The 14,120-nt window shown below is 44.2% G+C and overlaps 2 protein-coding genes and 1 long non-coding RNA gene across 4 annotated transcripts in view; 1 reads left to right on the forward strand and 2 right to left on the reverse strand.

The window, feature by feature from the left end:
• LOC106586544 (uncharacterized) lies at positions 1 to 9,152 on the reverse strand. Its single transcript, XM_014173958.2, has 4 exons — positions 7,950 to 9,152; positions 6,078 to 6,218; positions 1,359 to 4,904; positions 1 to 1,262 (listed from the first exon to the last, which is right to left on the reverse strand). The coding sequence occupies exons 1-3, from the start codon at positions 8,727 to 8,729 to the stop codon at positions 4,053 to 4,055; spliced, it is 1,773 nt and encodes a 590-aa protein (XP_014029433.2). The 5' UTR covers positions 8,730 to 9,152; the 3' UTR covers positions 1 to 1,262; positions 1,359 to 4,052.
• Positions 3,046 to 11,867, forward strand: LOC123729876 (uncharacterized). The gene is made up of 3 exons (XR_006761574.1): positions 3,046 to 3,108; positions 11,597 to 11,740; positions 11,777 to 11,867. It is a non-coding gene; the product is annotated as an uncharacterized lncRNA (long non-coding RNA).
• The window catches only part of LOC106588031 (serine/arginine repetitive matrix protein 1), a 20,940-nt gene continuing 17,007 nt past the window's right edge, over positions 10,188 to 14,120 (reverse strand). For both annotated transcript variants that reach the window (XM_014176701.2, XM_045706432.1), the window contains one exon: positions 10,188 to 13,579. In XM_014176701.2, the coding sequence (XP_014032176.2) occupies positions 11,243 to 13,579 (2,337 nt within the window). In that variant the 3' untranslated portion in view covers positions 10,188 to 11,242. The remainder of the gene's footprint in view (positions 13,580 to 14,120) is intronic.

Consider the following 14,120-nt stretch of genomic DNA (forward strand, 5'->3'; position numbering starts at 1 on the left):
CAATATTAGACAGAATATTTTATTCAATTGCATATTTACAAAGTGAAAGATGATCTATAGAAATAGGATGACTGAATGAACCGGGGAATGAAACAAGGGCAGTTCTTACTTTTAGCTATCAGGCATGAGAACTTACAAACATAATGCCGTCATTAGTCTTTTCATCACATTGATACACATGTACTATGTCTAAGGCCAGGTGTTTTTCCTGACCCCATGACCAGACCAAGTAAACTCCACGCCCTTATTTGGTTTATAACAGGCGAATTGTCTCTGGCAGCCAAATACTCCATCTAAATTGAGGTACGGTTCTAGAAACATAAAGCCATCTACTTTCATATGCAAAATATACATTTACTCTAGTGTTATATAAGCAATAAGGCCAGAGGATGAGTGGTATATGGTCAATATACCACGGCTAAGGACTTCTCTTATGTACGACGCAACACGGAGTGCCTGGACACAGCCCTTAGCAGTGGTATATTGGCCATAATCACAAACCCCAGAGGAGACTTATTGCTATTATAAACCGGTTACCAACATAATTAGAGCAGTAAAACTAAATGTTTAGTCATACCTGTGGTATACGGTCTGATATACCATGGCTTTCAGCCAATCAGAATTCAGGCCTCAAAAACCACCCAGTTTATAAAACCGGTTTTAACACAGTTGCAGCTGACAGTATTTTTCAGTGATGAGTTTGTGGCGTCCATCATCCGTTTACACACAGGTTTTTGGAGACGCAGATCGCTAATTAGCACAGGTAGTCAACTGTCTTCTGAACGTTTTCCGTAAACAAGCACTGTAACATGGAAATATGGCCGTGTGGGAACCCTAACCCAATAAACGTGCGTTGTATTTCTCCACTGATATGAAAGATAGTTCCTTACGTTTCCAAAATCGTACCGCAAACGATGCGTGAAACTATGCATGTTAACATTTAGTGCAAGTGTCGGGGCTCTTAATAAAACTCCCTAGGCCAGAAGATACTATCGTCAATAGACGCTAAAGGTACTTAGCATATATGAATGGCCTAGGCCCTACCACATACACACAATACCAATAAATTACACTGAAAATAACTTCAATATGAAGCATTTAAGGACAAGGCTCAACTTTAACAAATCCATTGCTAGTGTCATTACAAATCTATAAATGGTTGATAGGTAACAATGTAAGCCAACTGATGTCCATAGGGTCTGGATGGGTCAGCAGCAGGTTCTATTCTAGTGGGAGATGAGATCATGATGCCCAGTGAAGATCTGCAGAAAAGAGAAAGAGTTGAGACGAATGGCTTGCTATGATAGAATACAATCATGTTCTCTTGAAACCGATGTATTTCTGGTGTTTTTACTTACAACAGCTAGCCATCCTTTGAGGCTATGTTAGGCGTGCCCATCTTCAGGTTGAACTCTTCAAGTTGAGGAACATTTAAGAAATTCAATGTCATTAAAAGGCTTTGCCATAACAAGGACAAAATGTGGTTGAATGGTGAACGCCAAGTCATAGGTAGATAAAAGGTCAACATAACCTCATCTTAGTGAAAACATGGGTATTTCAGTTAACCAAGGGAGAACTTGTTGTTTCTCCCCTTGTCTCTTTCTCAGCCTCTGGTTCAGAGAGGAAGCCAGGGCCCATTTCTCCACAAGGTCTGCTAGCAGTTTCTCGCCATCTTTAATTGCGTTGTCCTCTCCTCCTCGGCCTTTGGTTCCAAGAGGGCCCTTTGCAGACACTTTCTCCACATGATCTGCAAGCAGTTTCTCCTCTTCTAACGTAGTTTCTTCCTCTCTTTCTGGTTCCTTGTTGGGCCCTGGTTCAGAGGGAAGCCCAGAGTCATTTGTAGCCACCTGAGGAACTACTTTCTCTATTGTGTCTACAAGCAGTTCCTCCCCTTCTGTCATTCCTCCCCCCCTTCCATCTTGGGTGCTGGTTCAGAATTGGCTTCAATGCCTTCAGCATCTGCTTTTGCCTTTGACAGTTTCCCCCTTGTCAAATAGGTTCTGTGTACCCTTATGAATATCTCTCCTTTTTCCTCTAGTGTTTTCTTATTTTTCTTTTTCTTGGGCTTTGGCTCAGAGGGGTTCCCAGAGTCCTTTGCCTCTAAAGGAGGCACTTTCTCCTTAGTGTCTACCAATGGTCTCTTCCATTTGTACTGGCAAGCCTTGTTCCTCCTCTTTGCAAGATGCTTCTTCTTCCCTTTTATCTTGTACTGATGCCTCTTTAAACATCTGATTAGAATCATCATGAAGATACCTGGATACAACTCTTTTTTTCTTGGGGCACATTTCAGAGGGGGGCCACAGGGTCCATTGCAGTCACCTGAGGAGCCACTTTCTCTGCAGTGTCAGCATGTGGTTTCTCACCTTCTGGTTCTTTCTTAGGCCCTGTTTCAGATGGTGTCTCCAAATTCTTTGCAGCTTCCTGAGGGACCACTTCTTTAGCAGTGTCAGCATGTAGTTTCTCCCGATCTATCCTTGCTTCTCCTTCTTGGTCTTTCTTGGGCTCCGGTTCAAAGGGGAAGTGAGGGGCCACTTTCCCTGCTGCAAGCAATCGCTTTCTTTTGCGCTGGTGAGCCATATTCCTCCTCTTCTCAAGCCATTTCATATTATACTGACACTTCCTTAGATGACAGTGATAACTCTTAATGAATATACCTGTGAAGAATATATTGTTTCTCCTCTTTGCTTTCTTCTTGGACCCTGGTTCAGAGGGGGACTTTTTGTCGCTGTCCGAGTGGTCAATACCGCGGGGGACTTCTTTGTCGCCATCTGACAGGACACTTTCACTACGGCTTCTGCATGCTTCTGTGTCTTTTCCTTGTGGTTGCTAGCATGCTGGGTGTATGTGAGATGGTGGTTGCTAGCGGGTTGGATATATGTGCATCTCTGACTTAAGACTGCTGGAGTGCTGGGTAGATGTGAGCTGGAGGTTGCTAGTAGCAGGCTGGGTAGATGTGAGCTGGAGGTTGCTAGTAGCAGGCTGGGTAGATGTGAGCTGGAGGTTGCTAGTAGCAGGCTGGGTAGATGTGAGCTGGAGGTTGCTAGTAGCAGGCTGGGTAGATGAGAGCTGGAGGTTGCAAGTAGCAGGCTGGGTAGATGAGAGCTGGAGGTTGCAAGTAGCAGGCTGGGTAGATGTGAGCTGGAGGTTGCTAGTAGCAGGCTGGCTAGATGTGAGCTGGAGGTTGCTAGTAGCAGGCTGGCTAGATGTGAGCTGGAGGTTGCTAGTAGCAGGCTGGGTAGATGTGAGCTGGAGGTTGCTAGCAGGCTGGGTGTATGCGTATGTCTGGTTTAAGGCTGTGGTTCCATTAGAGTAATATGGGGGGGAGCTGGGGTAGGGTGAATCCCCAGGGGGGTTAGGTAGGAGGGGCTTGTTACCAGGCAGCATGGCACCAGAGGGCATGATTCCAGGAAGCATGGTACCAGGGGACATAATACCAGGAAGCGTGGTATCAGGGGGCATGGTAAGGCAATGGTGTAGGGGCTGCTATGGTATGCCATATACTGAGAGTACTGGGTGGGGGAGTAGGTTACCATCATAGATGCACGAGGAGGATGAGAAACAGGGTATATAGGGTCCATGGAGTATGAGTAGAGCTCAATTGAGCTGTCTATGGACTCATCCCCATACCAATCCCTCTCAGATCTCTCTATGTCCCAGTCTCTAGTAATAGCGTGGTTGTCGGTGTCCCAGTCGCTGTTCCAGTTCGTGGTCCTAGAACGTTCGTCTCCGGTCCTTTGCAGCCACCTGTCTATGTCGTTGTCTATCTCTCGGTTTCTGTCTCTCTCAGATCTGTATCTGTCCCGGTCTCTCTCTCGGCCTCCATCAGTCTTTCTCTGGGTCTCTGTCCCCGTGTCTCTCAGATCTGTATCTGCCCGACTTCCCCAGATCTGTCCCGGTCTCTCTCTTGGCCTCCGTCCCAGTCTTTCTCTGGGTCTTTGTCCCCATCTTTATCTCTGTTCCTTTCTGATCTGTTAGTTTCTCTGACTACTGGTATGTCCTTGTCTCTCTCTCTGGTACTAGAGTGTCTGTGTCCATCTCCCTTTCGGTTTCTCTCAGATCTGTCCCTTTCTCTGACTCGGTCCTTGTCTCTGGTACGAGAGCATCTTTGCCCGTATCTCTCTCTCGCAGGACTGTCCCCTTTTCTGACTCTGTCCTTGTCTTCCTCTGTCCCCGTCTCTGGTACTAGAGTGTCTGTGCCCATCTCTCTCTCCATCTCTTTCAGATCTCTCCATTTCTCTGACTATATCCTCTTCCCCCCCTCTGTCCTTGTCTCTGGTACCAGAGTGTCGGTGCCAGTCCCTCTCAGATCTGTCCCTTTGTCTCTCTATGTCCCATACCCTGTTACTAGAGCTGCTGTATTCAACGGTCATGTTTGAGTGCTGGTTTAGAAGGGGGCTAGGGCTGGCGCGGTCTGATGGTAATGAGGAAGTACTGAGATGTTTAAATGAAGGCTCGCTCTCCTTTTTCTCTTTTCCCTTCTCATTCTTGAACTCTTTCCCTTTCAAGTCTCCCATCTTCCCATACAACCTGTCATTGGTCCTGTCTGTCAGCTGACCCAACTCCTCAACCCCCAAGTCCAGCCCAACGATCTCCAGCAGGGTCTGCATCTGCTCGTACCGCTGCTCATCCTCAAGCCTCACCTTCTTCTCCTCAACTGGAGAAGACTTGGATCTACTGCTGGAGTCAACATGACCCTCGGGCAGAGACGGCCAAACTTGTGGTAGCTCCTTGCCCACAATGAGTAACCCATTTTTGTTGTTGACGATCTTTGAGAGCTTGTTGATGTCCACCCCTTCATTGAGGACATTGAGGAAGCGCTGGAAGCCTGTGGCTGCTATGTCTTTCTCCTGTGTCCTGAGTGAATGAACTGGCCTCTGATTATGCCGTTTATCATTCAGGACCACCTAACAGGAAACATATGATGAAATATCAATGAATATCTAACCACTTCAGCTATAAACAAACTAGTGCTGGGCGATTAACCAACATTTTGGGTATTTTTCTTTTTTTAAACTAATTGACCGACTACGTTCAATTACTGGAATACCACGTCGTACAGTTTTTTTTAGTAGGGAATTAGTAGGGAAATGTAGTTTCCAACAGGCCAGCATGCTTTAGCGCATAACTACAATGACCATAATCCATCTACTTGTCTGGTCTGTTTCTTTTACGCCATCTATTGGAGAAGAATCCACAATTGTGAGGTGATATAGAGAGCAGCTGTTGCTTCGTGAGGCATCTCTACCTGAAAATACATAATCTAGTTGGTATTCAGCAGTCATAAAAGTATGCCTTATTTACTTTGAAGAACTACGAAATAGTGATTTTGTAAGACAGCATAGGCAGAAGCTCTATAGAGATGAGATGATGACTTGGAATGAAATAAGGTCATCAAATAAAACAAATGTAATATACACAAATGAAATATTTTATTAAATTAAAGTAATGTGAATAAATGATGGTTAATAAGTGATAAGCAGTAATTGGCAGTCACTACCATCATGGAACTTTTATTAAATGTTTTACTCTGTTAGAACATCCAACCCACATAATCCACAATGCATTTAATGTTCAAAAATAATAATAATCGAAACCGAAAAAGCACTAATCGCTCAGCACTAAAACAAACAAAATGTGTATGATCTGCTTGCATCATCAACACCGCCCATCAAACGTATCCTTCATTTACGTATCACTTATGTGTTTATCTGAATGTCACAATGAATGCATTTGGTTGCATTTTACTCATATTGACTCATTCGGCAATGATTGGCTTTTAGCTGGCTAGTTATGCTACAAGTTCTCAATGACTGTTCGCATGCTAGGTAGCAATTAATGCATCAGGTGGTTGACAAGGATAACACTAATATAGCGGTGACATTTTAGAAAAAAACTATAGGCCTATAAGAACACAAAAAATATTATGAAGCGTACAATTAAGTAGGCACTTCATATCCTGCCTATTTGGGATGGGTGTCAATCGCAGAAATCAATTGTATAAATTGGGGGCCATGGTTTTCTTGACTTCCTTCTTATGATACTTTTGCAGACCTCTATGTTTTGTTATGGCTACATACCTCCTCATTGTCGGGATAGCGTCGCTGGTTCATTAAAGCCTTCACTCTCAGAGGACGGGCCTCTTCATTTTCTAGGGGAGCACTAATCATCAGCTCCAACGCTCGCATCTTGTTTTGTTTCTTCAGCTTGGCAGGGGTATCCTGGAGGAAAATAGACAATATTTTAGTATGTGTAATGCAGGTCTCAAAACTGATATAAGGTCAGTTTCTGTTTACCTCTTAGACTCTTAATGGCTTTGGGTAACTGATCTTAGATCTGTGTTTGGAGAAAAGGGGGTCTGCTGCTAAGTCCATGTAGCAGAAACAGAATCCAAACATCAGGAAAGATCTGATGGTCACCCTGATGAAGGCTGTTGTAGTCGCAACGCATTGGTGGATTTTTTATTTTTGCTATGCATAAGCCATAAACAATAAAAAGCTTTAAATGTTTTACGCTACACGCTAGTGCCTTGATTGTTTTGGACAAAGGCTTTTTTGGCATTGTTTACTATCCATGATCAACTTCTTTTGGATCTATCAGGGAAGATTTATTCATAACAGTGTTGAGATCAATTCGGAATTTAATTCAATTCAACACATGAATTGAAATTCGAATTTGAATTGTTAACACCCAACAGGAAGCAGATTTTTTTTATAAAGTAGAATTTTAAATAAATTAAACTTAGATATGGACATATGAGTCTCAATCCTTTGACAAATACTTTGCCAAAATCACCTGACACCTCTTACTAAAGAATAGATACCATTTTAAATGTTAGTTTGATTGTAACTCAATGATGTCAAACAGTATTTTGTTTTGTATTTTTGTCATGAAATGTTTCTTCCATTTTGGAGTGTTTGACTAAATGCATTCTGAGAAATGTATGTTTTCTATTATAAACATTTATTAACACGTAAAGTGAATGATTCATAATTAGAGAACCTACATAACTAACTTTGAATATCTCCAGGCCACTGTAATTAGTTTTAGGAGGATGAGTTTAAAAAATGAAATGTTTTAAGAACATGTTTTTCCCAGGGGTCTAGCAGTATAGCATTTTTGTCGCACTGCTTTGCTTTATCTTGGCATAGTCGCAGTTGTAAATGAGAACTTGTCTCAACTGGCCTACCTGGTTAAATAAAGATTAAAAAATAATAATAAAAATAATAATAATAATAATAGCACTTACCCACCTTGCGTCTTATTTCCCGACCCTAAACTGTGCCTGTTTGGTGACATTTTCCCAAATAGGAGGGAATTTCCATGGTTGGTAGACAGTTGCGTCGCCGAGCAGTGCCCAGGAAAAAATTCAATTGATGGATGCTACCCGCCTCCCATCCAAATCAAACATAGATTCCAATTTCTGTTTTTGCTTTACGCGCACACCTGTGTTTCCCACCTGTTTGGCCTAACTAATCAGCCTCGCAATACGGGCGCGGTGCTGCAACAGACAGGAAGTAGAAATTGAGTGTGTGTGAGCAAACATTTGCGCAAACATTGAAATCCATCATTGATTAATAGTAATTTCAGCGTGACTTTATCTTGAACGCTTCTCCAATGTCAAGCCCCAAGACGGAATGTTAAATAAATTTACTTACACGTTATTAACTGTATACATGACGGCGAGCTGGTACGGCTACAATATGTCAAACACAGTTTTGGTAACCATGCATGATGTCAACATGAACATAATGATGTATGGAATAAATTAAGGGGAATTTGACACAAATCTCGATTTTTGCATGAACTATCCCTTTAATTAAAATGTAATTCTGCTTCCTGTGGAGTATGGCCAATTCAAATCTAATACTTTGATGGGAATTAAAGACCAATTAGCAATTCAGAATTGACCCCAACACTGATTAATAAATACAGCACTAATAGGTACATACCTTACTAAAAATGTCCAGCACCCTCCGTTTAAGAGGTAGGCATATGCGTGAGGACTGGTCCGCGACATTACTGTTGAATGTTGTATTGTTCGCCTTCCTCTGTTCAGACATGGCCTTCGCTGTTGCGTATGCAGTCTGTGTTTTAGGCATGTCCTTAGCTCCGCGTTTAATCTTTTGCATAGCAAGAACAGCTCTCTTCTCTATGACCTCCAGGTCCTCCACACTGAGCTCCACAGGATCTCCAACGTCCCCATCTGTGTCTGGGGAGAAGGGAGCACCGCTACCCCTCAATGAGCCTTCGCTCCAGTCTCTGGACGATGGGTCCATGATGTAGCTCATATCAGAGGAAGCACCATACTCCTCCCAACCTTCTCTACTCCTCCTCATGCTGGAGTATTCACTGTAGGGCTCTCTGGCCATAGCCTGGCCGTTGTCTCTCTTAAGGCTATCGTTCCATTGTCCTGAGCTCGGTTCTCCATACTCCTTCCGCCGACTGTACCCCTCTAGTTCTCCATACTCCCTGCGCTGACTGCATCTCTCTGGTTCTTCATACTCCCTCCGCTGACTGCATCTCACACTTACTCCATACTCCTGCCGACTGCATCTCTCTGGTTCTCCATACTCCTTCCTCTGACTGCATCTCTCTGGTTCTTCATACTCCCTCCTCTGACTGCATCTCTCTGGTTCTTCATACTCCCTCCGCTGACTGCATCTCACACTTACTCCATACTCCGCCGACTGCATCTCTCTGGTTCTCCATACTCCTTCCTCTGACTGCATCTCTCTGGTTCTTCATACTCCCTCCTCTGACTGCATCTCTCTGGTTCTTCATACTCCCTCCGCTGACTGCATCTCACACTTACTCCATACTCCTGCCGACTGCATCTCTCTGGTTCTCCATACTCCTTCCTCTGACTGCATCTCTCTGGTTCTTCATACTCCCTCCTCTGACTGCATCTCTCTGGTTCTTCATACTCCCTCCTCTGACTGCATCTCTCTGGTTCTTCATACTCCCTCCGCTGACTGCATCTCTCTGGTTCTCCATAGTCCCTCCGCCGACTGTACCTCTCTGGTTCTCCATACTCCACCCGCTGACTGCATCTCTCTGGTTCTCCATACTCCTTCCGCCGACTGCATCTCTCTGGTTCTCCATACTCCCTCCTCTGACTGCATCTTTCTGGTTCTTCATACTCCCTCCTCTGACTGCACCTTTCTGGTTCTTCATACTCCCTCCTCTGACTGCACCTTTCTGGTTCTTCATACTCCCTCCTCTGACTGCATCTCTCTGGTTCTCCATACTCCCTCCTCTGACTGCATATCTCTGGTTCTCCATACTCCCTCTGGTGACTGTGCCTCTCTGGATACATTCTGCCAAGGTGCCTGAGCTGGACTGACACTCCAGGTTCACTGCAGAGAATAAAATGGTGGTGAACTGTACTGTGTGTCTGGGTGACAACTATATAACACTAATGTTAAGTATGTGATGAATAAACATGTTTTGTCGTTGATTATGCTATATTGGATGTTCTTTGCCCAGATATGCACGTTCAAGGCAAGACATAAGGCCTCAAACGAATTAACAGGCTTTTAAACAAACAAGTTGAGTTCCAATATATAAGTAGTTGCATTTGTCTTCTGTAATGCTAACTTAGCTTACTTGTACGTTATTGTTCTGAATGTCAGCTGAAATGTGCTAGCGTTAGCCATAGTTTACTACCTAGCTAGTTTGTAATGTTCTTTTCAGAGCAGGTTGGTATATACCTTGCTAGCTAACGATTGTAAATGCAAGCATGCCAGATAGAATACCGACAAATACATGAAATTGCCACATTGAAATGGTCACATTGCATATTTTCCATAATAAGTGTTGGCAAACATTGACTATAGCTAATGATTGCCTACCTCGAGTCACACGCAGGCTTATGTGTTCGCCGTCTCATTCTGGATCTTGTAGGGTCAAACAATTTGCATACCAGTCTCTCTTAAAAATCGCTTTGCTTTGATTTTAATATAAATTGTATAGATCGGGTTAAGTTTGTTATAAAGGCAACTGGTCAACCAACATAAACTCGTTTCTTGTCTACTTCGTCTATAGTTCTGTATTCAGCTTCATAGGATCCACATTCCAATCCTGCCACCAATAGGACAGAGTGCGAAGAGCATGGCATTTTCTAATCCTAAACCAATGAAAGCTATGCCTGAAAAGAAATGTTAAATTACTTTTGACATACTCCACACTTAAAATATTAGACAGAATATTTTATTCATTTAAATATTTACAAAGTGAAAGACGATCTATTAGACTGAACTGGGGAGTGAAACATGGGCAGTTTTCTTGCTTTTAGCTATCAGGCATGAGAACTTACTAACATGCCATTGCATTGATACACATGTACTATGCCCAAGGCCAGGAGTTTTTCCTGACCACATGACCAGACCAAGTAAACTCCACGGCCTTAATATTTGGTTTATAACGGGAGAGAAAATGCGTTTGCTGAGCATATATCATAGTCAAGAAAAACTCCTGGTCCTACCCATACCACACACAACACAAAACATTACACTGAAAATAGCTTCAACATGAATCATTTAAGGATGAGGATAAACTATAACAAATCCTTTGCTAGTGTCATGACAAATCTAGCTCCCTGAGGAACCACTTCTTCTGTGTCAACACGTAGTTTCTCCCCATCTTTCACGGCTACTCCTTCTGGATCTTGGGCTCCTCTTCAAAGAGGAAATCCTTTGCAGCTACCCGAGGGGCCACTTTCCCTGCTGCTTCTGCAAGCAATCCCTTTATTTTGTGCTGGTGAGCCTTATTCCTCCTCTTCAAAAGCCATTTCCTCTTACACACACGCTTCCTTAGATGATTGTGATAACTCTAAATGAAAATACCTGTGAAGAATATATTGTTTACCCCCTTTGCTCTCTTCATTCATCCCGGTTCAGAGGGGGACTTCTTTGTCACCATCTGAAAGGACACTTTCGCATTTTTCCCCTTCTGCATGTTTCTGTCTCTTCCATGTTAATTCTTTTCACTTTCGCTACGGCTTCTGCATGCTTCTGTCCCTTGTGGTTGCTAGCGGGCAGGGTGTATGTGAAGATGGTGGTTGCTAGCGGGTTGGATGTATGTGTATCTCCGAGTTAAGATCAATCAATCAAATGAATTTATTTATAAAGCCTTTTTTCATCAGTAAATGTCACAAAGTGCTTAGACAGAACTCAGTGCTTAGATAATGTGGCCCAGTCCGATGATACCCCCAGACAGGGCCAACCAGGCAGGATGTAATTGCTTAGGTGAAGTGAAGGCCATCCTCACATGGGGAATGCTGCTTTTTAGTTATCTTTTCGACAGTATCAAAAATACATTTTGGATTGTTTTTATCCGCTTCAGTCTGGTTGGAAAAGTAGGCTGATCGACCAGCAGTGAGGGCTTTTCGATAATGCGCTTTACTGTCTTCCCAAGCTAGTCGGAAGACTTCCAATTTGGTGGAGCGCCATTTCCGTTCCATTTGTCTGCAAACTTGCTTCAGGGTATGGTTTTTTTCTTTATTCCAGGGAGCATGTTTCTTGTGACAAATGGGGGGGTTACGTAGGAGAGGCAAGACTGCTGCAGTGCTGGCAGCCTGGGTAGATGTGAGCTGGAGGTTGCAAGTAGCAGGCTGGGTAGATGTGAGCTGGAGGTTGCTAGTAGCAGGCTGGGTAGATGTGAGCTGGAGGTTGCTAGTAGCAGGCTGGGTAGATGTGAGCTGGAGGTTGCTAGTAGCAGGCTGGGTAGATGTGAGCTGGAGGTTGCTAGTAGCAGGCTGGGTAGATGTGAGCTGGAGGTTGCTAGCAGGCTGGGTGTATGCGTATGTCTGGTTTAAGGATGTGGTTCCATTAGAGTAATATGGGGGGGAGCTGGGGTAGGGTGAATCCCCAGGGGGGTTAGGTAGGAGGGGCTTGTTACCAGGCGATATGGCACTAGCAGGCATGATTCCAGGTGGCATTGTATTAGGGAGCATAATACCTGGAAGCATGGTACCAGGGAGCATAATACCAGGGGGCATAGTACCATGAGGATAACCCCACCCTGGAGGGAAGGCAATGGTGTAGGGGCTGTTGCGGTATGCCATATAGTGAGAGTACTGGGTGGGGGAGTAGGTTGCCATCATAGATGCACGAGGAGGATGAGAAACAGGGTATATAGGGTCCATGGAGTATGAGTAGAGCTCAATGGAGCTTTCCCTGGACTCATCTCCATACCAATCCCTCTCAGATCTCTCTATGTCCCAGTCTCTAGTACTATAGTGGCTGTCACAGTTGCTCTCACTGTCCCAGTCTCTGGTCCTAGAATGTTTGTCCCTGTCCCTTTGCAGGCACCTCTCTCTGTCCCTGTGCCTCTCAGATCTGTATCTGACCTGGTCTCTCTCAGATCGGTCACTGTTTGTCTCTCGGCCTCCGTCCCCGATGATCTCTGAGTCTCTGTGCCTCTCAGATCTTTCCCTGTGTCTCTCAGATCTGTTTCTCTCAGATCTGTCTCTCTCAGATCTGTCTCTGTCCCTCTCAGATCTGTCTCTGTCCCTGTCTCTCTCAGATCTTTCCCTGTGTTTCTCAGATCCATCCCTTTCCCTGTTTCTCTCAGATCTGTCCCTGTCTCTCTCAGATCTGTCTCTGTCTCTCTCAGATCTGTCTCTGTCCCTGTCTCTCTCAGATCTGTCTCTGTCCCTGTCTCTCTCAGATCTGTCTCTGTCCCTGTCTCTCTCAGATCTGTCTCTGTCCCTGTCTCTCTCAGATCTGTCCCTGTCCCTCTCAGATCTGTCCCTGTCCCTCTCAGATCTGTCCCCGTCTTTCTCTCCATTTCTTTCTGATCTCTTAGTTTCTCTGACTACTGGTATGTTCTTGTCTCTCTCTCTGGTACTAGAGTGTCTGTGTCCATCTCCCTCTCCATCTCTTTCAGATCTGTCCATTTCTCTAACTATATCCTCCTCCCTCTCTCTTTCCTTGTCTCTGGTACCAGAGTGTCGGTGGCAGTCCCTCTCAGATCTGTCCCTGTGTCTCTCTATGTCCCATACCCTGTTACTAGAGCTGCTGTATTCAACGGTCATGTTTGAGTGCTGGTTTAGAAGGGGGCTAGGGCTGGCGCTGTCTGATGGTAATGAGGAAGTACTGAGATGTTTAAATGAAGGCTCGCTCTCCTTTTTCTCTTTTCCCTTCTCATTCTTGAACTCCTTCATTTTCAAGTCTCCCATCTTCCCATACAGCCTGTCATTGGTCCTGTCTGTCAGCTGACCCAACTCCTCAACCCCCAAGTCCAGCCCAACGATCTCCAGCAGGGTCTGCATCTGCTCGTACTGCTGCTCATCCTCAAGCCTCACCTTCTTCTCCTCAACTGGAGAAGACTTGGATCTACTGCTGGAGTCAACATGACCCTCGGGCAGAGACGGCCAAACTTGTGGTAGCTTCTCGCCCACAATGAGTAACTCATTTTCGTCGTTGACGATCTTTGAGAGCTTGTTGATGTCCACCCCTTCATTGAGGACATTGAGGAAGCGCTGGAAGCCTGTGGCTGCTTTGTCTTGCTCCTGTGTCCTGAGTGAATGAACTGGCCTCTGAATGGTTGGATTATGCAGTTTATCATCAGGGACCACCTAACAGGAGACATGAGGAAATATCAATGAATATCTATCCACTTCAGCTACAAACAAACAAAATGTGTATGATCTGCTTGCATCATCAAGATGGCCCATCAAACGTATCCTTCATTTACGTATCACTTATGTGTGCATTTCACACTACCTTTGTTATCATGGGCTTGGTATATTTATCTGAATGTCACGATAGATGTACAGTGCCCTCCATAATTGTTGGGACAGTGAATACATTTTTTCTTCTTTTGGCTCTATATTCCAGAAGTTTGGATTTTAAATCAAACAATGACTATGAAGTTAAAGCGCAGACAGTCAGATTTAAATTGACGGTATTTTCATCTATAAATCGGGTGAACCGTTTAGAAATGACAGCACTTTCTGACATAGTCCCCCACCCCCCCATTTTAGGGGACCAAAAGTATTGGGACAAATTCACTTGTATGTGTATTAAAGTAGTAAAAAGTGAAGTATTTGGTCCCATATTCATAGCACACAATGACCACATCAAGCTTGCATCCGACAAATGTGTTGGATGCATTTG

This window comes from Salmo salar, chromosome ssa02, assembly GCF_905237065.1.
Source record: "Salmo salar chromosome ssa02, Ssal_v3.1, whole genome shotgun sequence".
NCBI classification, from domain to species: Eukaryota; Metazoa; Chordata; class Actinopteri; order Salmoniformes; family Salmonidae; genus Salmo; species Salmo salar.

Bases quoted from the DNA above. Each gene is read 5' to 3' on its own strand.
- LOC106586544 (XM_014173958.2), bottom strand. From the start codon at position 8,729: ATGCAGTCAGAGGAAGGAGTATGGAGAACCAGAGAGATGCAGTCGGCG. The intron at 6,219-7,949 runs GTATGTACCTAT...ATTTTCCTCCAG, and splicing joins TGCTGGACATTTTTAGTAAG to GATACCCCTGCCAAGCTGAA. The intron at 4,905-6,077 runs GTATGTAGCCAT...GTTTCCTGTTAG, and splicing joins GCTATCCCGACAATGAGGAG to GTGGTCCTGAATGATAAACG.